Source organism: Osmerus mordax, chromosome 4 (genome assembly GCF_038355195.1).
Source record: "Osmerus mordax isolate fOsmMor3 chromosome 4, fOsmMor3.pri, whole genome shotgun sequence".
Classification (NCBI taxonomy): Eukaryota; Metazoa; Chordata; class Actinopteri; order Osmeriformes; family Osmeridae; genus Osmerus; species Osmerus mordax.
In genome coordinates this window covers 20,980,841-21,001,690 of record NC_090053.1, presented here as the reverse complement: position 1 = coordinate 21,001,690, position 20,850 = coordinate 20,980,841, and the positions used below count along the sequence as shown (strand labels likewise).

Genomic DNA, 20,850 nt, shown 5'->3' with positions numbered 1-20,850 from the left:
AAAAACATACATATATATATACACACAGGTACCATTTATATAGTTTGTGTCTCATTTGAGTAATTTTATTATATAATTATGTATTTACTCAAATCAAAGCCATTCAATTATTTTATTATTTATGTATTTAGTTTTGGACCCGATAATCCTCCATACTCCGTAAACGGGCTCTGGTTCAATCCCACCATCGTTTCCGTTTAAGTAAACGAGTTCCCACGTTTTGGCAGGACTGAACGCGTGCCTACCAGAAATATGCGCATCTGACACGCAGCTAAGATTCCCTAGAATGCCCTTCGGTTTGTTTTCACATTTCAATCCCAGTCTTGTAGCTACTACAGTAAGGCTTTATCACTTAAAACACGTAAAAAAATAAGGTAACGTTATACAATCCTTCAATAATCAATCACAGGTTATCTCAGAATTTATATGATGGCAGTGGACTCGCTTTCGAATATGTGAGTACTGTACCAGTAGGACTTCTGAACCAAACGCCTCTATGCTTAGCTGGTTAGCAACGGCAGGAGGAGACCATAAACCAGATGTCTGTTTGTTTACGACCTAGTGTAAGGCTACTGTAACGCAAGATGCATACCTGGTCATTCTACTAAACTGAATGTAGCCTGATTCTATAATGATCCCAGCTCGACACTAATAAATGTATGTATTAACCATTTGAGGGAGCATCTAAGTTCTTCCTCCGATATAGCTTTAGCATTTCTTCCTCAATAAAAAGAATCATCCTTACAATTGGCTTTTGTCTATACTAATTTATAGAACTATTCCTTTTACCTGGACAACTGGGTTAGAGATAGACTTGTCTCCTTGCTGCAAGAAAAAACTATTGAACTCCCTTGACTCCATCGACTGTGTGCACTCCTTGAGAAAAGATTTTCCCAACAGCATCTAAGACGTTCTTCCTCGTATATAGCTCTAGCATTTCTTCCTCAATACAAAGAATCATCCTTAAAATTGGCTTTTGGCTTGACTAATTCTTAGATACGGAGAATATGTAAAACACCACAATAGCAATGCATATTTTCATTTGATCTTATTTGCAGATGTGCAAGTCTTGTGGCAACCTATGCAGACCACTTTCACAAAGACATCATCGCCTTACCCGTGCACATCAAGGACAGACTGGTGCGGATCATGACATCTCATGGCACAGTCACCGACCTCAACATCAGTCAGGTATCGGCTTAATTTCTGATAGCTTACATCTCGTTCTCTGAAATCTTATAAAACCCTGTCAGTTTCTAAATTATGATGTAGACACAAGAACAGAGATGCTCCTGTTCTCCCTGTGGCTTCAGCTTCTGCATGCTGGTATACACAAGTTGGACTTGCAGAACTGCCCGGTATCGGACTCTGCCCTGAGACAGATTCACTGCCCTGAGCTCCGGACGATTCTCTTGCGAGGCTGCCTCTCTATCTCCTCAGAAGGTGGGTCCAGCTCTGCTTTTTCTCACTAAACAAAGGGAGTGTAAAATTATATGTTTTAAGTGTGGTTTGATCTGTAAAGCTTCTGTGTCCATTTGTTTATAGACATCCTATACAATTGGACAGTTGGACAATAAAGCTGAGTTAAGGGTTATGAGAGTTGATCAATGGAACAGTTGTCGTGGTTGGACAGATGGCTAACAGTATAGATAGTATTACTCAGAGTGGTGACCCTACAAGGGAAGTTAAATATTTAAGATATAGATAGACATTTTATGGAGTTTATGATGTGATGATCTGCTAAATGGTGATTCTAGGGAAAACCAGAGACTGTTTGGGGCCATTGGTCTGATGGTTAATGATGGTTCAACTCTGATTGTACTGAAAGATTGTATTAGGAGTGAGCTAATGATAAAAAGGGCCATAAGGCATCTGCATATCTGTTCACTGAGATCACTATGGGGAAGGATGTGACTGACGTTCTTACTGATGGGTTATTGCTTAGAATGACCAGATGTATAGAATACACCGCCTATATAAGACTGTATGTTTTGTGATCAGCATCTCTCTATCCTGAGGCATCACTCTATTGTAGGAGTTTGTTCAGAAGGATTTAGGTCAAGGAGTCTTGGAGAAAGAATATCTTTCAAAGTCAAAGCGGTTTGATGGTTTATTTCAGCAATGCAGCAGCAGTACACGTAAGACACAAAAAGCAATCAGACACACAAACATCTTATTATATAGGCTGATATGAGGAATATCTCCCACCCTGCATGATGATTTCACAATGTTCTAGAAGGTTCCTGATGTTTCTTCCCACATTTGGCCAAGGCCAAACTATCTTCGATAAAGCCAACATGCGTGCCCACTCACTATCTCTAATGTCCACTCAAAACCCCCTCTCTATGTTCCCTTTTCTCCTCAAACCCTAGTTCACCCCTTCACCACACCAATATGCATCACCCTTAATGAGACCTCGATATCCTCACTTCCCTGGCTAGGTCAGCTTGACCTGCCACTCTTAAGGACCTAGATCCCGGAATCAGAGGCAACCAAACCACAAGGCTTTCAATCATGAGTTTTCCCAGCTGCTAGCCCATGGCACCTCCCTTCCTCACTGTCCTAGAGAGCCATGTTTACCATCTCTGAACCCATAACAGCCTATTTGAGATACACACACACACACACACACATAATGGTCTCAGAAACTGCCAACTCTCCCTGGCACCCCTGTCTGCTTCGAGCCCTTTCTCTTTATTCTGGCTTCTATTTGCTGTTGAACTCTCCAACCCCTGCCACAACATTCCTTTATGGAGACTAGTTCAGGACATGTTCTCTGCTGTGCAGACAATACAGGTCAGACTTAGGCCTTTCTCTCACCCCTGAGTACCACACATGTGCCTGCCACTCTGCCCAATAATCAGTAAACCACGACACTATCCTGAGGCACGTCGATAAGTGTGCTGCCTCATGACAGACGGAGCACAAAGATCTTTGTTAAAGTTCTTTCTGTGTTAATAAATATTTGGTTTAACACAGCATCCTGATTATTTTCTCATACATTTACTGCATAAATTCCACTACAGAGGAATTAAACAATCCGTCGTAAACCTCAAGACGAACAGAGGAACAGACATGTTTGGAAAAACAGTCCTCATTGATAAGATATAAATTCTGGAGAAGGCAGGCTCGGAAGGAGTCACGACAAAGGAAAGGAGTTGACTTTGGTTTATTAGTCGAGCAGCCCGGATCAAACAATCAGTTCAAGACGAGCTGATGGCATGAGTGAGAACTCTGTCTCTCAGTTGTGCTTAAATACATGAGTTGGACATTACATATATAGAATGACACAGAATTGCTTCCTTAACGGGTCTTCAGTGGTCAATGTATTGACACCCGAGAACGTTCAGCAGGTGAAGTGGTCGTTAATCACATAAGCCTTATTTGTACATGATTTTCCTCACTGTCTCCCCTCAGTCTGGACTGCATGCTATATTCTGCTCAGAGGGGGCCTCGCTGCATGACCTCTTGACCTTAAAGAGACACATGCTGTACGTGTATCCAGAAACTCTGCCTTACACTCATTTTTCCTCAGTCTCCAAACCTGGCAGGAATTACCTAGACATGCTGACTCCATTAAAACAGACAAAGTTCATATGCAGTTCAGAAATGTATGTGAAGACAAAATAATCAGGCACAATGTAGTAATCTTCCACAACAGGCACGCCTGATTCAAACAAACAAAGTCGTGATAAAACTTCAGCAGAGTTTGACAACGACCCGCTGAGGGAGGTGAACATGCAGGGCAGTGGGTCCTGAGGACCAGGGCTGAGGGAGGTGAACATGCAGGGCAGTGGGTCCTGAGGACCAGGGCTGAGGGAGGTGGACATGCAGGGCAGTGGGTCCTGAGGACCAGGGCTGAGGGAGGTGAACATGCAGGGCAGTGGGTCCTGAGGACCAGGGCTGAGGGAGGTGGACATGCAGGGCAGTGGGTCCTGAGGACCAGGGCTGAGGGAGGTGGACATGCAGGGCAGTGGGTCCTGAGGACCAGGGCTGAGGGAGGTGGACATGCAGGGCAGTGGGTCCTGAGGACCAGGGCTGAGGGAGGTGGACATGCAGGGCAGTGGGTCCTGAGGACCAGGATTGAGCATGGCTGGCATAGCGAGCAACACGTGATGACCTGCTCTGACCCTATGTAGGGGTGGGGGCCCTGGCCTCCTCCTGCCCCCGCCTGCAGGTTGTGGACCTGACGGAGTGTGCTGGGGTGGCAGACCGGGGTGTCCTGGCCCTGGCTCGCTGCTGCCCCGCCCTGCAGGTGCTCTCCCTGGGGGACTGCCCCACCGTGGGAGATGCCTCGCTGCTGGCGCTGGCCGGGAGCTGCGGGCTGCTGCACAGCCTGTACCTGTCTGGAACACAGGTAACTACCTCGGCCTGTACCTGTCTGGAACACAGGTAACTATCTCAGCCTGTACCTGTCTGGAACACAGGTAACTACCTCGGCCTGTACCTGTCTGGAACACAGGTAACTATCTCAGCCTGTACCTGTCTGGAACACAGGTAACTACCTCGGCCTGTACCTGTCTGGAACACAGGTAACTATCTCAGCCTGTACCTGTCTGGAACACAGGTAACTACCTCAGCCTGTACCTGTCTGGAACACAGGTAACTACCTCGGCCTGTACCTGTCTGGAACACGGGTAACTACCTCAGCCTGTACCTGTCTGGAACACAGGTAACTATCTCAGCCTGTACCTGTCTGGAACACAGGTAACTACCACAGTGAACTGTAATAAAAAAAAGTAGTTGATTCGATTGCATCACTTTATGGAATTTGTTACCCATTAAGTTGCCTGTGAAAGCACTTCTGTCTGCACTCGTGTTCTCTTGTCCACACATGTACACAGATAATACAGCTGACAAAATGAACTGATGGTCTTTTGATTCAGGTCACGGATGTGGGTGTCACTGGGCTTGCTACAGGACTCTGCTCCAACAACCTTAAAGTAAGAAACTTATGTACTGTCATTTACAACAAATCTTTTATTATGTTATATATACGTTTTTTGTTAGTAAAAGAGTGTTTGTGGTGAATGTTGTTTGTAGTTAAAGTGACTGATTATACCCTTTATTTGATTTAACCCTTGTGCTGCCTTCGGGTCACATGACCCAAAGGTTCATAACGAACCATCGTTGTGTTTACCCAATTTTACCAAACAAAAAACAAATAAAAATAATTTCATTTTAACCTTCGCAATGTGGAGGGTCTGAGACAGCCCGACGGTTAAAAGAAAATGCTTCACTTTGTTTTTGTATGCAGTAAAGTTGTCGCAATACGACGGTGGGTCACAATGACTGATGGGTCAGAATGACCCGAAGATAACACAAGGGTTAAAGTTGAAGGAGAACAAACATGAAGGGTGCACATGGAGTAGAAGCACTTTTGCTAGCATTTGTATGTGTCAGCTTGTAGGTTAATACACAACGCTGAATTGTGAGCTTGTCTTAAAGGCAAATTTCCACTAAACACTTTATTGGTTGACAAGTTAAATTTGTATTGGTTGTTACAAGTGTTGTGGTTTATTATTATATTATAGGGCAGGTAGGCAGGCATGTGGGCGACTCAATGGTGAGGAAGAAAGGCCTAGGTTTGGACTCTGTTATCTGCACAGCAGAAACATGTCCTGAACTAGTCTCTGGCAAGGAATATGGGAACAGGGGTCTTGCCAAAGCGGAGAAAGTGGGCACAGGGAGAGTTGTCAGTTTGTGAGTATGTGTGTGCGAGATCAAGATCATGACAGGACGTGACATGATTTAGACGCTTTCCTGCCCAGACGGAGGAGGAAGTATCTTAGCAGAGGTGCTCAAGCTTTAAACCACACAGCAGGAACCGGATTTAAAATGTCAAGACTAAAGACCTTCAGCTGTGGTTACAGAAGTTAGATTTGGCCGAAAGCCCAGATATTCGAACGCAACCCAATACTTAGAACTGTGCCATGCGGTCTGAGAAAATGAACCTTGAAATTTTCAACACGCAAGCCTGCTGGATGTGTTTTGAGAAGAGGATGTGGTACCTCTATCTTGGCAACAGTTTGTTGCCAGTTTTTTCTTGCCTGCAAGCTTGTATTAAACTGGATCATGCCTCTGCACTCCTGGGCACGTCTGTCAGAAAACCTTAGAACTAACAATATCAAGCTTGATCAAAGGAATGTCAATAAGTTAATGTTTTAGCTTTGTCAATATGTATAGAAAGGTGTGGGGGGGGGGGGGAATGATTCATTTGGAAGTCGGGCTGTAAGGTTGAAAGGTGTATTGGTGGGTCTATCCTGTTCAGCAGTGACTCCGCAGTACTGTGACTGCAGTACTGTGACTGCAGTACTGTGACTGCAGTACTGTGCCTCTGCAGTACTGTGTCTTTACGATTATGAATTGAGATGTTCTGTTGTGGTTGCAGGAACTGCAGCTGGCTCGGTGTAGTAACCTGACTGACCGGGCCGTGACAGCTGTCCTCACACACTGCCCCAACATCCGCATCTTCAACTTCCATGGATGTCCTCACATCACAGGTGCACTTCCACAGTCTGTCGCCTCCCTGAGTTCTGTAGTTACACTCTGAAGGGGATAGTACATGGACTTCTGGTTATACTCTGCTGTTGTAAGAACTCTGCACTTCTGATCCTTGGTCTTCTGCTGTACTTTCTAAATACATTGTACATATGTCACTTTAAATGAAAGCATCTGCTAAAGGAATAAATTGGAACATGCAGGTTAATGTAGAATGTTGAGTGTCTCTATAGACCAGTGTCCAGGGGACACGTTAGAAGGACTGGGAAGGAGAGGGGTTTTAATGTAATTTCCTCCACAGCCAGACTCCCTGTGTGATGGAAACCCACCTATGAGTTCTGAAATCCAACCCTAGAAATGGTGATGGTGTATTTATTGTCCACCTCAACCAGACCAATATTTTTCTGCTTCTTTCTGCTTCTAAGATCGTTCCAGAGACGCCCTCCACAACCTCACCGGCCCTGACAAGATACAACAAGTGTCCTGGACTGTTTACTGAGGACGTGAGGGGAGGAAACTTGAGGCTCTCTCTCAAAACGTCTGAAAGGTGACTGGGTGACGGACAGTCTTGTCATACTGTTCTATGATCCACCGTGACTTCTGTGATTGACAAAGTGGGTCCCAGTGAGCAGAAACACAGGTTTAGTAGTTGGTGAATGTCAGAGGATATGATACAATGGACTTTTGTATTCTTTAAAAACCCATCTTAGAAAGTCCCAAAAATAATTGTGTACTGGAAAAACCCAATGAATGAATGCTCTATTGTCCAAACCCAGTGAGTTATCGTGTATCAGTCCTTGACTCTGGAATGAGCTGAAGGGAGGCAACCATGGTTCAATGGGGGTTTCTATTTGAATTTATGACAGAAATAAGGAGTCCATGTTTGTGTTCCTTTCATCTGGACTAGAGGGGGACCCCCTCATCCATCAGACCAGAGTGAAGGAGAACCAAGATGAAGGATCTTTGCACATGGGGTAGAAAGCACTTTTGCTAGCATTTGTATGTGTCAGCTTGTAGGTTCATAGACAACGCTGAATTGTAAGCCTTTCTTAAAGGCAAATTTCCACCAAACACTTGATTGGTTTACAAGTTTAATGACAAAGATCTACTCTGTACTGTTTGCATTGTTGTTGTTGATCTTATAAACATCTTGAGGGGCTCTTTGTGTATTTTTTCCAAACTGGTGTCATGGCACTTAAAGGAATCACTCACAGAACAGTCTGAGTTATACACCTTTGAAGAGGACTATCGACAGTGAGACAGTACATAGTTGTGTTGTTAGTGAACAAATAGAAGAGAATCCTAGATATCTACTGGTCAGAGCCGAGGTTGATACTGCCACACAGAGGAGCAGGTGAGTCCATAGTTCTCCTGCTGAACAGCAAGGGGCAGCTCGTACTGCGCCAGGCACTGCAGCCGCCTCCTGCCTCGCTGGTCCTCAAACTGGGCCCTTCCTGGGTCTCCTATCAGAACCTCGGTCCCCTGGGTTTGGATGCAGCGGTCCAACCAGTGCCGGAGGCTGACAGCCAGGGCTTCCTCATAGAACATGTCTCCCAGGAGGATGAGGTCATATCCCCCGGAGTCTGAACCAATCAGGTTGTCTGTGACACAGAGGAGGGGATCCAGCCCGTTCAGCTCACAGTTGATCTGGGTCGCCAAGGCTGCAACTACACCAGGATCAAGAGTTAGGGTTCTGATTCCAATATACTCTCTGATCAGGGGCGTAGGTTTGTTTTCAAATGTGGGTGGGACATTTTTTTTAAATAACTGATGTAATAAAATTTTAGGATTCATGTCAAATTAATGTGTTTTAAATGTGGTTCATTGATAAGAAACATGCTGGAAAAAAAAAATGTTTTCAGGAAGGGGAAATAATTAAGCTGAGTTTGTAGAAGGTTGAGGGGTTCTAAAGTGTTAGGAATTGTTGGGGGATTGTTTATGATAGGACAGATGGCTATCTGTACTATTTATTTCTGAAGGTGATGACCCCACAAAGGTCAGTTGACCATTTGGGATGGTCATTTTCTGGAGTTTTATGACTTCCTTACTTTGAGAGAATTGCAGCATGAGAGTTCTTATCACCTGGGGGGGAGGAGCTTTGGGACAGCAGGTTCTGAGGCTGTGTGGTTTCAACTATGCTTGTATTGTTTTAGGAGTGGGCTCCAGATGCATGTCTGTTTTCTAGTCCAGGAGATCATTGCGTAGGATGATGTGACTGACATTTATATTGATTAACTGTTGTTTAGAATGACCAGATGCTGTGGCATGGTATGTGTTAGGATCTTTATCACTCTGCCGAGTTACGTGTCATCCAGTGGATTGACCACAGAGCGCTCTGTTAGGTACTTTATGGTATCGAATAAATCATTTGTATTAATCCGGCATCCTGAATATTTAACCACACAGTGTCTTCAGATTTTCCACAACACTGACGATGGCGCTTTTAAATATAATTTTATTACAAAAAAGTGTGTGTGTGATGTAGGGGGAGGGGGGGGGGGTGTATGACATAACGAAACCTACACCCTTGTTTCTGATCATGATTGAGAGATTGGCAGTTGGTAAAGAGGTCATTCGGTTGAGGATGTGTAAAGGCTTGTGGGGATTTCTTACCCGGGTCTATATCGTTTGCTATCACATGAGCAGCTCCACAGAGCTGGGCAGCAATAGCAGACGCCCCACAGCCACTGCCGAGGTCCAACACTTTCTTACCCTTTGAAACCAGAGGATTTCCTAGAACATACCTGGAGACGTACGTCAAAGTATGGGTTCGCAATTTGTCTAGTTGACTAATTGGTTTGTACTTCAATATTTCAGGATCATTAGGAAGAAAAAACACTGGTTTATATACGTACCTGGTGAGCGCCTGTCCGCCTGGCCAGTAGATGGCCCAGAAAGGATCCGAGAAAGGCCAAAGCTCTGGTCTCGCGTGCCAGAACCAACAGTTTGGGGTGAACAATCTCAATTGGATTTCTGGTGTCAAATTGTTCTCTCTGACGATCTCTGTGTTTTCGACAATGAACTTTTTTATATCGTTAATTTCGGGCTGACCGCCTTGTAAAAATATGGTTGTGCTGAAAGCTCTGGTCCTTTCAACAAGGTTAAAGTGTTTAGGGTTCAAAACTCCAATAAGCTTCTTAATCATTTCGCTGTTGCTGAGAGCCAGCTGACATGACATAACCTGCCCTTTCGGGCTCGCAATTGTCCAATAAAGAGTGAACTAAATCCATTGAAAATACACAAAAGTGTTCTGTCTGTGTAATGGTGAGACCCTTTTTGCATTAAAAACAGCCTAGTTATGTAGTGAGTACAATTATTGATCTAGTCGCTGAACGCCCTGGATCAGAGGTCGTAAAAGTCAGTTTCCACACGACAGTAAATGAAAACGGACACAATGTGCAACGTTTGTGTATGGTCCCCGACGCTCTACAGACCCTCGCCAATAATCATTCCGTTTGAAATGACAACAGCATAGCAAATTTTCAATTCTGGGCTGTTAAAAAAGTATCTTGGTGATATGATAATTTTACATTAAATATTTCCTTATTAATGGGGCAAGGAAAATATATAAAAATGTCAACGGGAAACAATGTTCCTTTTCTTTGTTATCGATCAGAGACAGCTATCTCGTACTTTTACTCTGGATGGTAACATTAGGTGTGTTCGACTTCATGCAGCGCCGGCGGCTCCTGCAGCCGCCTGCAGCCCGGCTGCCTTGAAGCTGAGAATGCCATTGGTTGCTTCTAGTCAGCCGGGCTGCAGGCGACGCCGGCGCCGCATGAAATCGAACGCACCTATTAGCAGTCGCTCAATGTCAAAACTGTCCACAACCACTATCTAATTTTGCTCTGCACGCTAGGCTATAGTGCCCTCTTGTGGTGCACCAGCATCCTCGCTTTGTTTTTTTTTTGTGCCTTTGGTTTGTTATCGGTATTGTTGTTTTAAGGCTACATTTTCAGGGTAAATTGTAGGGTGGGCTCGCGTCGGGTTGCAGATTGGTCCGTTTTTTGGGTGACATTTTACGACTGATATTTCTGTATATTTTAAGTAAGTATGAATATTTATTATTTATGGAGATGGCATAGATGAAAAATCCTACATTTTTGCTTCTCATTTACACTTTCAGAATCAGAATTCGGTTTATTCGCCATGTATGTTATACAAACACGGAATTTACTGTTGCAGGGAGGTGCAAAACAATAAACATATACGAATATTAAATTAAGTAAAACTACAAAAGTTTAACTATTTCTAAGAACTAAACAATATAACAATTTAAATATAAAATAAAATATATATAAGAATAAGAATGAGCAGTCAGAAGTGGTCAACATAGTGCAATCAGATACTGAGATAAGGTGGCTTATGCATAGTGTAATTGCCATTAGATGGACTTATAATAAATAATGAATGAATGAATGTCTAAGATACTGACTACTTACTACTAAGATACTGAGAGTGAAGTGTAGAATGAAACAGGGTTCTGTTGTCATTCCCTTAGTGCAAGAGGGAATGGTGATAGGCTATGATGCTGCCTCACATAGTTGAAACAATTGCATCAAAAAGAAGACATTTTTTCAATCCTGTTTAAAAATGGTCCTAACCTATATCTACCAACGATGTCACTGGCAGTATCTTGAATTGTGATTCAAACATTACCCTTTGCAAACTGAAAGAATACAGGGTGTTGATACTTGGACACATATTTGTGAATGGGAAAATGTGTCCAAACTTTTGACTGGTACTGTAGATAACTACATGTTATCACCCTGGTATTTGCGTTTATGCAGCTATTCTACTATAGGTAATTGTGCGTTTCATAGACATTGTCTATGTAGTTCAAAAACTGAAGGATGAGTTAGGGTGGGAAAATAAATAATGATAAAACTTTTTTTTTTAATTATATGAGAGAGAATATAGGTTGAGCCTTGCCGTTCAGCAAGCACACACAATAACAGTGTTTTGGTACATTTCTAGATGTGTTAAGTGTATAAGAGCATACCTTATGCATTTTGGACCAGACCCATCAAAACCAATCTGTCTGGGTGCAGATTCTTTAAATGAGAGTTTTATAACCTTGTTCCTTGTTCTCCTTGTCCTGGCTGAACCTGGGAGGGTGGTTGCAATTTCACAGCAGATCCCTTTACCCTGAAGCATGAGTCACTGGAGACCAGGTTTCACACACTTCAGAAGTAAAGAAAGAAGATGAAATTGTTGGTCTTTTCCTTCTCTACCAACAAGCCAATCTTCAGAAAAATCAATGTTGAGGTTTGTGTGAGTGTTGCTAACCTGAGGTTTTGCACTTCAAAGAAACATTCTAAACATTCTAAGTGGTTGTCTGGGAGGAGGATGATGTGTGGGATTGGGCCACAACTAAATGATTTGACCTTCATGACCATCTCCACCCTACCACAACCAGAGATAAGTATGACATCAAATTCAATCATCATTCTTTACGGCCAATTTATTTTAGATAGGCTGATCTTCGACAGTACAGAATGAGATCAGATAGTATTCCCAGGCTATGTTGTGCTTTTATGCTGACAGATATCCAATAGGAAGTAGGTTGGCTTTACTTCAGTAAATTGTTAGTTTATACCGCCCTCGCAATGAAGAAGCTATCAGCAGAAAGATTTTCTGTTGAGACCGTGATGGCCTTGCTCTGTGATGAGGTGTTCCTCAGCACAAGGCTGTTATCAAGTGAAGCTATGAGCCCAGGGCCAGCGAGCGTTGGAGCTCTTAGGATGCTAGGATTAAAAAGTGACAGATGAGTCTGCACTTGTATTTGACATTCTGTGTCATAAGTGTTTCCTCTGGCGCAGTCTCTCCGGGCGCTGAATCCTCTGCCTGAGAGCTTCACTCACTCACACCTGTCCAGGGTAGAAATAGCTGTGCCTCCCTGTTGGGATTCATCAGTAAATACACACAGTGCTGGGAAAAAGGCTTAGGCACCAAGATTTTTTACATGAATATTGTCTGAAATGTATTTAAAATGTGTCTTCTGTATTTGAGTGGCAGTTTAAAAGTGCAATGTTGTGCAACTAGTTGTCCGGATAATCCAGGATCCAGATGTCATGGTCCATACCAAGATGACATGGTCCATACCAAGATGACATGGTCCATACCAAGATGACATGGTCCATACCAAGATGACATGGTCCAAGCCATCACATCCTCAGCCGTGTATTAACATGACCCAGCTAATGAGATCCGCTTGGTTGGAATCTGACTCACCGTCGCATGACTAAATACCTACGACAGGCTGTGTGGCCTAAACTCATACAATGATGACAAACGAGTCACAACCATCCACCCAGGGACCGCCAACAAAACATTCAGCTGAGATTGACAGGAGCCCGTCTGATGTACAGGCCCCTGCTGGAGATGAGAGGGTCACACAGCAGACAGTCCGTACCTGGGCGGAGGGGCCGGCATGCAGGGGCCGGCATGCAGGGGCCGGCATGCAGGGGCCGGCATGCAGGGGCCGGCATGCAGGGGCCGGCATGCAGGGGCCGGCATGCAGGGGCCGGCATGCAGGGGCCGGCATGCAGGGGCCGGCATGCAGGGGCCGGCATGCAGGGGCCGGCATGCAGGGGCCGGCATGCAGGGGCCGGCATGCAGGGGCCGGCATGCAGGGGCCGGCATGCAGGGGCCGGCATGCAGGGGTAGACAGCACTGAGAGGATTAAAGGCTCCGTAATAAGGTTATGCATCATCAAAAAGCTAAGTGAAAGTCTTACCCTCTTGCGTAGTCATGGTAATATAATTGCGTCCCGGTGGGGTATGGTTGAGGTGACAGATCAGAAACTCTGGGAAGTAGAAAAGCCCTTGGAAAGCTGTGTTCTTCAGGAACAACTGCACAAACACTTAAAGGAACATCAAGCCAGACACGAAAACAGACTCCTGCATGTGCAACAGTAGATTCCCCCTAGGCGCCAGATCAGAGGTTTGAGATTGCTTCTGAACATGTCGAGCTTCATAAGACAAATCACACTGCAGGGTGCAGAGAGGCAGCCCTGGGAGAGAATTGTGAAGAGCATAATTCATTAGGAGTTTCCATTCCCTCTGATAAATGTAGCCCACAACAATGAGCCATCCTGAATTGATTTTCTTCCTTTTTAATTATTGCTGTATTCGATCGAGGGAGCTGTAAAACAATCAAAGAATGCACTTGGCTTTGATCTTGGGAAGGGATATCGTGCGTTTTGCCAAGGGATCACTCTAAGAAAGGGATATGACCCATCTCCTGAAGGAAATTGATAACAAATTACTGGATGTGCCCCATGGTTGCTCCTGTGTTACTAACTATTCAGTTGAGTATAATTTTTTCTGTTGATCAATTTTATGCAAATACACAATTAAAAAGTTATTCTGGGGAAGGGCGCGCTGAACAGTGTCAAGCCTGATAAAACACCCTAAAGATACAGATCGCTTTCTGCCATCATGCGAGAGAGAATTGTGGGAAAAAATTGTTGTCTCAGTCGATGTGCCTGGGTCCTAATTAGGTTGAAACAGATTCAGAGGTACGAAAAACAAACGTCTAATATCATGCTCATAATTATTATTATTTTCATTCTTACAATAACGCTCTGGTTGCATTTGTTCTGTGAGTGAACAGTTTGAAATTACAGAAAGGAATGTTCTCTTTTTTGGATTGGAATAAATGGAAGTGTGAGGCATTTAGGCCCAACTGAAGTGAACTGAACTGCACGGTATTAAACGTGTTGTCAGTTGGATGACTGATGTGTGTAACAGGGTTGAAACCCATCGTTGGATGGCTTGGCACAGCTGCAGTAGAGCCTAATGACGTTTTCTTGTGTATCACAGTGTAAGCCAAAAGAACGTTGTTGTTTTCATCATACAACACAAGAAAGTCATCAGTTCAGGAGTCAGGTGGCTGAGCGGTGAGGGAATCGGGCTAGTAATCCGAAGGTTGCCAGTTCGATTCCCGGTCATGCCAACTGACGTTGTGTCCTTGGGCAAGGCACTTCACCCTACTTGCCTCGGGGGAATGTCCCTGTACTTACTGTAAGTCGCTCTGGATAAGAGCGTCTGCTAAATGAATAAATGTAAATGTAGTTCTCAGCTAATTCAGCTTTATAGACAGAAACCATAGTAACTGCACGATTGCCTTTGGCAAAGACATGTACTACTAAGACAGACAGAACAGTGAGCTGTATAAGAGCAGTTTGAGGTTGTGTGTGTTTATGTACTGTGTGAGTGTATGTGTGTACAACAGTGTGTCTGTGTCCTATATACTGTAGACAGCCTCCTATACCTGATGCTGAACAAGAGGCGAAGAGCAGTTATGAGTAGGTTATGATTTTAATGCTCATTCTGTCTGGGTCAATGCCAGCCAACAGGAGGGGAGGATGATATTGCACAGTAATTAAAAATTGGGTTAAATCAGACCCAATTAGCTAGTGTTGACTGATTCCCTGGAATCCTCTCTAACAAGGACCCCTTGTTGTCTTCCCTGTTAGATAATACTGATTTTTACAAACCAGTAGTGGAACAAGGACATGATGACTTTCTATTTAATTAGTTGGGTGTGTAAAGTTAAATAATGCTTGCTCTTTCAGTTGGTGTCTTCACTTTAGCGACACATCTACACAAGATGAGAGCCAAGTGGAGGAAGAAGCGTATGCGCAGCCTGAAGTGTAAAATGCGAAAGATGAGGCAGAGGTCCAAGTAGATCGGCAATCTCCCTGTGGTTGTGAGCCCCTCCACGTGCCGGACCCACGCTTGTCATGAAGTGAGGACCAGATCCTGCCCAGCTTACCATGAAAGCTGGCTGACTGCTTGAGGAGGGCACAAGACCTGTCTCCTGCTCCTCATATATGGACACCAGCCCAGCACTGACTGTTCTTAAATGCCAGAATAAAAACATGGTTTATAAACTAAAAAAATAAAAGTTAAATAATGCTTTCTTTTGACGTCCCTTCACTAACCCAGGATTCTTCCTCTTGAAGACGTCTCTTAGTGTACCCTATTGCTGTGAAAGTACCAAGTCAATGAAGTACATTGCCAAATACAAGTTCAAGACAAAATCAACGTTTTTATTACAGATCTGTAAGGTGCATGTGTCTAATACACTCAAGCTGAGCATCTCAGAAGACTGGACCAAGAATACAGGAATGAAGGGAAGTTAAATAGTATCACAATATGGGAGGGGGGTGATAATCAACAAAGCTGAACGAGGAAAATAGGAGCAGTGTCAAGGTCATTTCTAGGAGCCCGATCTAAAGACCTAAACAAAAGCTATCTAACATGCAGCATCCTCTTTCTGTGCTTGTAAAGGCTATGTTGATTATCACCCCCTGACGTTTCCTGTGAGAGTAAATATTGGGAATACATATTGTGATACTATTTAACTGACCTTCATTCCTGTATTCATTGTCCAGTCTTCTGAGATGCTCAGCTTGAGTGTATCAGCAGTGGTGGTTCTAGACAAATTTTACTGGGGGGGCCAAGGGGGGCCAGTGTTTAATCAGAGAGCAACATAAAAAAACGGAAACAAATGATATTTAAACATTAAATACTTTAATTTAGCTTTACATTAAAATCATAAAAACAGCTCTGGCTCTCCCTCTTCCAGCTTCTCAGCTCACTCAATACCTTGATATGTTTTTTTATTTACTGGGGCAAAAAAGGCTGCAAAGTCCCTTCCTCGTTTCATGATGACTACTAGAAGAAAAACGTGTAAGTCAGCTCAGGGGGGCCACAGGGGGGGCCAGGGACATTTTTACAGGGGCACTGACCCCTGTAGGCCCCCGTGTAGAACCGCCCCTGTGTATCAGACACCTGCACCTTACCTCTGTAATCACCTTACAGATCTGTAATAAATATGTAGATTTTGTCTTGAACATTTACTTGGCGATTCACTTCATTGACTTGGTACTTTTACAGCAATTGGGTACTATCTAATGTCTTCAATAAGCATATTTCTCTCCTGGACATCTCCAAGTGTCATGTTCTCATGAGCTGATATAGCAGGGTGTAGATCAAACATTGTTTATTATATTCAGAACATTCAAAACAGTATAAAAGTAATAAAGTAACCATTAGTGGTAATCTTTCATTGTTAATTGATCAGTGGTTAATGACAGACCTCTTCACTCTCAGTCAGTGTCTTTGTCATCCCTACGTCCTCTCCAGGGGCATCAGCTTGTGGAGCTGGTTAACAGATGAGACTGTTTTTGTGGTGTGAGTCGATGGCAGGACCTCAGGGCTGTACACTGCAGTCTCTACTTAGGTGCTTTTACACACACGTAGCACACCCCCACACACCTGACACACCTAGCACACCCCCACACACCTGACACACCTAGCACACCCCCACACACCTGACACACCTAGCACACCCCCACACACCTGACACACCTAGCACACCCCCACACACCTGACACACCTAGCACACCCCCACACACCTGACACACCTAGCACACCCCCACACACCTGACACACCTAGCACATCCCCACACACTTTACACACCTAGCACACCCCACACACCTGACACACCTAGCACACCCCCACACACCTGACACACCTAGCACACCCCCACACACCTGACACACCTAGCACATCCCCACACACTTTACACACCTAACACACCTCCTTACACACATCACACACCTAGACACTTGTCACTTGAGAGTCAGTCAGGGAGAGACACAGAGGACAGGAAAGCAGAGCGACTCTCAAGTTCATTTTTGTATGAAACGCTCCACTTCTTTGTTGTAATGTTTTGCCACAGTACACTGGAACTCAAATATTAGGAGTGGGGAAACCCTAACAAAAAAGTTTTTCCCCCCAACAGAAACAACAAAAGCAACTGTGAGACAAGAAGAGGGTGCCGTCTCACTCCCAAGTGAGCAGCAGCTACAGAGGGAGTGCTCCATGCGTCTGTGTGTGTGTGTGTAAATCACTGTGTGTGTGTGTGTTTGTGTAAGTCTGTGTGTGTGTGTGTGTGTGTAAGTCACTGTGTGTGTGTGTGTGTGTAAGTCACTGTGTGTGTGTGTGTGTGTGTGTGTAAGTCACTGTGTGTGTGTGTGTAAGTCACTGTGTGTGTGTGTTCGTCTCTCCGTCTCGCCTCCCTAAATATTCTGTGTCAGTTCTTCCCCAGCAGTTGTGTGACATGTCGCTGCTCCCCGGGGAGCCCGTCAGACGAGGTCTCTGTGGAGAGACTTTGTCTGACGGGAGTATCTCTGTGGAGAGACCTCGTCTGACGGGAGTATCTCTGTGGAGAGACTTCGTCTGACGGGAGTATCTCTGTGGAGAGACCTCGTCTGACGGGAGTATCTCTGTGTGGAGAGACCTCGTCTGAGAGGAGTATCTCTGTGTGGAGAGACCTCGTCTGAGGGGAGTATCTCTGTGTGGAGAGACCTCGTCTGACGGGAGTATCTCTGTGTGGAGAGACCTCGTCTGAGGGAGTATCTCTGTGTGGAGAGACCTCGTCTGACGAGAGTATCTCTGTGTGGAGAGACCTCGTCTGACAGGAGTATCTCTGTGTGGAGAGACCTCGTCTGAGGGGAGTATCTCTTTGTGGAGAGACCTCGTCTGACAGGAGTATCTCTGTGTGGAGAGACCTCGTCTGAGAGGAGTATATCTGTGAGGAGAGACCTCGTCTGACGGGAGTATCTCTGTGGAGAGACCTTGTCTGACAGGAGTATCTCTGTGTGGAGAGACCTCGTCTGAGAGGAGTATCTCTGTGTGGATAGACCTCGTCTGAGAGGAGTATCTCTGTGTGGAGAGACCTCGTCTGACAGGAGTATCTCTGTGTGGAGAGACCTCGTCTGAGAGGAGTATCTCTGTGTGGAGAGACCTCGTCTGACGGGAGTATCTCTGTGTGGAGAGACCTCGTCTGAGAGGAGTATCTCTGTGTGGAGAGACCTCGTCTGACGGGAGTATCTCTGTGTGGAGAGACCTCGTCTGACGGGAGTATCTCTGTGTATTGGAGAAGAAAACATAGGGAGCTCCAGTGGAAGTTGAAGGTTAAACTGTAGAGTAGAAAGAAAGAAGGGGAGAGGAGAGCATATGTTTTTTTAACAACTCTCAAAACAAGAATCTCTAAAGGCTTGAATCTATGGCAACTGTAATTACTGACGAGATGTTGTTAAATGTCTCTAACACAAATATCTTATGATAATTTATAATAATATATTGTATTAGCACCTTTCAGAACACACAAGGACACCTTACAGAGAATGAGCCCACAACAGTGGAGGTTAAAAAAAGAAAGGAATCACAGGAACAGATCAAACAAATAAAACTGTTAAAGACAGGAAAGACTATGGTAGACTAGAGTCTGGCTGTAGAGCAGCTAAAAGCACGGCCTCCTATGGTGGAGAGGTGAGATGGGGGTTGGCAAGTAGGCCGGCAGAGGAGGAGCTGAGGGATCGTGAGGGGTGATGGAGGGGGAGGAGGTCAGAGAGGTAGGAGGGTGACAGGTTGTGGAGGGCTTTGAATGTGAGGAGAAGAGTCTTGAGTGTATTCAGATGTTGCACAGGAAGCCAGTGGAGCTGGATAAGAGTCGGTGTGATGTGTTCGGATTATCTGGTATAGGTCTTCTGTTATTATTGATTTTTTTTCTTCTTTCTTTTACAGAAAAGATCCTGTCAGGTCTGTTGGTTGATTGTATGTTGTTGTTCGAGGAGGCAGAACCCCCTTGGTGGTGCCCTGGGATCCTCATCCAGCTTGTCTCTTCACCCTGGGGGGCTGTTAGGGAATCATCAGAGAACACATTGTAAATGTATCCAATGAATTAACTGTGGCCTTCATACACGGCAGTGATAATTAAGTGTCAACAATGATCATACATGATCTAGTTAGTGTGGTTTCAGGTCGGGTTGGACTACCACGACATGTCACACAGTAACAGACATGTGACACAGTAACTGGACTGACAGCTACCCAACAGTTTCGTTTGAAACAGATCTCGCTGTTTCATCCCTTCTCATCCCTGTGGTTTAAAACCACGAATGTAAAATTACAGTCAATTTCATTGCTTTAAAGTGTATTGCGCCAATCCTACAGAATGGGACTTTAAGTTCAGCTGGTGTTCTTGTGGTTGTTACCAGAAAGATACTGAATATACCGTACAGCATTCATCTCTGTCAGATGTAGTTGTTATGTGGTGGATTTCTCTCTTAAAGCCGCTGTAGCTCGGGGAGATCAGACCTCACCTCAGGATTCATCCCCTCCAGCCAAGACCACTCATTACTCTGAGATGACGCATCCAACGGGAAAGGGGTTTGACATGAAACAGTTCTGCTGAATTTTAGTTTTTTAGCAGTCAAAACCTGCTGAACATCTTTAAGACTGTCAAGATATTTACAACAGCTTTCTAGAACCCGATGAGAGGTCCCCTAGGTGCTCCTTTCTGTAATAAAAGAACAGATGATTGATAAGAGGTAGTAGAAATGCAATCCTGCACTGAGATCTGATAGGATCGCACAGATTTCATTAGACCTGTTGACAAAACCTGCACATCATGAAAACTACAAACAAAGAATGCTTCAGCCAGAAATGTTTTTTTTTGTTGTTTTTTTTACATTGCGCTACCACAGCAACGGATGGACCCTGAAGGAAAACCAGAATCCTCTGGTTTCTGTATTCCTTCGTTTAGCCGTCTTTCGTTCTTGCTGTGCTTGAAATGCTGTTGAGAGATGCTTGTTATTCCAGTCGGAGGATTAGAGGCTTGACATGTCCTGGACACGGAAGACTGTCAATAAAGCGAAAATATTTATTTTACGTAATCTGCAATTCAGTAGGGGGAAGGGTTTGTAATGGATCAGGCTTCTGTTGGCTTTTATATTGATTTTTTTTTAAAATAATTTTAATTTAGGCTACATAGAAAAGATGTGTGTTCACCCCCCCTAAAAGGTCGAGACATCTCATCATTTATTTCCCTCTGAACAACACCGTTACTGCAGTGATGGACAGTACGTTCTCTGCCCCAGCAGTGCACAGCTCTGCGTATCTGACAAGCTGCCTCCACACGTCCATATGGTGTTATCGCCAGATGATCACAGGCCTGCCTTCACCGGCTGCATGGGGAGACTGTAGCCTGCGTGACTCGCCTGAGCAGGCCAGCGGCTGAGGAGGTTTAATTGGAGGAGAACCGCAGGGTTCTCTCTCTGCAGACAGGTCGTGAGGGTGTCACAGTCGTCACCCAGTGTTGCCAGAAAAATATCACCAGAAGTTGCTAGTGGCTATCTGAAATCTGGATAATACTCGCTAGATTACGGGATGACGTCGTACAGATCTTACAGCCTAGGCTACTTCTATAAACATTGGGAACGCTTGACCACAAAGGCAAACGAGACTTCATCCACAAATCGGTAGAAG

At 44.5% G+C, this 20,850-nt stretch overlaps 2 protein-coding genes across 6 annotated transcripts; one reads left to right on the top strand and one right to left on the bottom strand.

Annotated features, from left to right (window-relative positions):
- Nucleotides 1–327: 327 nt before the first annotated feature.
- Nucleotides 328–19,126, top strand: amn1 (antagonist of mitotic exit network 1 homolog (S. cerevisiae)). Of its 5 annotated transcripts, none has more exons than XM_067235245.1 (8): nt 328–455; nt 1,059–1,191; nt 1,314–1,443; nt 4,140–4,357; nt 4,887–4,943; nt 6,392–6,503; nt 6,927–7,048; nt 19,108–19,126. In XM_067235245.1, exons 1-7 carry the CDS (start codon nt 427–429, stop codon nt 6,998–7,000), a joined length of 753 nt encoding a protein of 250 aa, XP_067091346.1. In that variant the 5' UTR covers nt 328–426; the 3' UTR covers nt 7,001–7,048; nt 19,108–19,126. The 5 variants fall into 5 exon arrangements, with proteins under 5 accessions (XP_067091346.1, XP_067091345.1, XP_067091344.1 ...); XM_067235244.1 differs by lacking the exon at nt 19,108–19,126 and adding an exon at nt 7,409–7,660; XM_067235243.1 differs by lacking the exon at nt 19,108–19,126 and adding an exon at nt 7,368–7,660.
- Nucleotides 7,654–9,786, bottom strand: etfbkmt (electron transfer flavoprotein subunit beta lysine methyltransferase). The gene is made up of 3 exons (XM_067235240.1): nt 9,357–9,786; nt 9,115–9,245; nt 7,654–8,168 (listed from the first exon to the last, which is right to left on the bottom strand). Exons 1-3 carry the CDS (start codon nt 9,677–9,679, stop codon nt 7,819–7,821), a joined length of 804 nt encoding a protein of 267 aa, XP_067091341.1. The 5' UTR covers nt 9,680–9,786; the 3' UTR covers nt 7,654–7,818.
- Nucleotides 19,127–20,850: the final 1,724 nt, after the last annotated feature.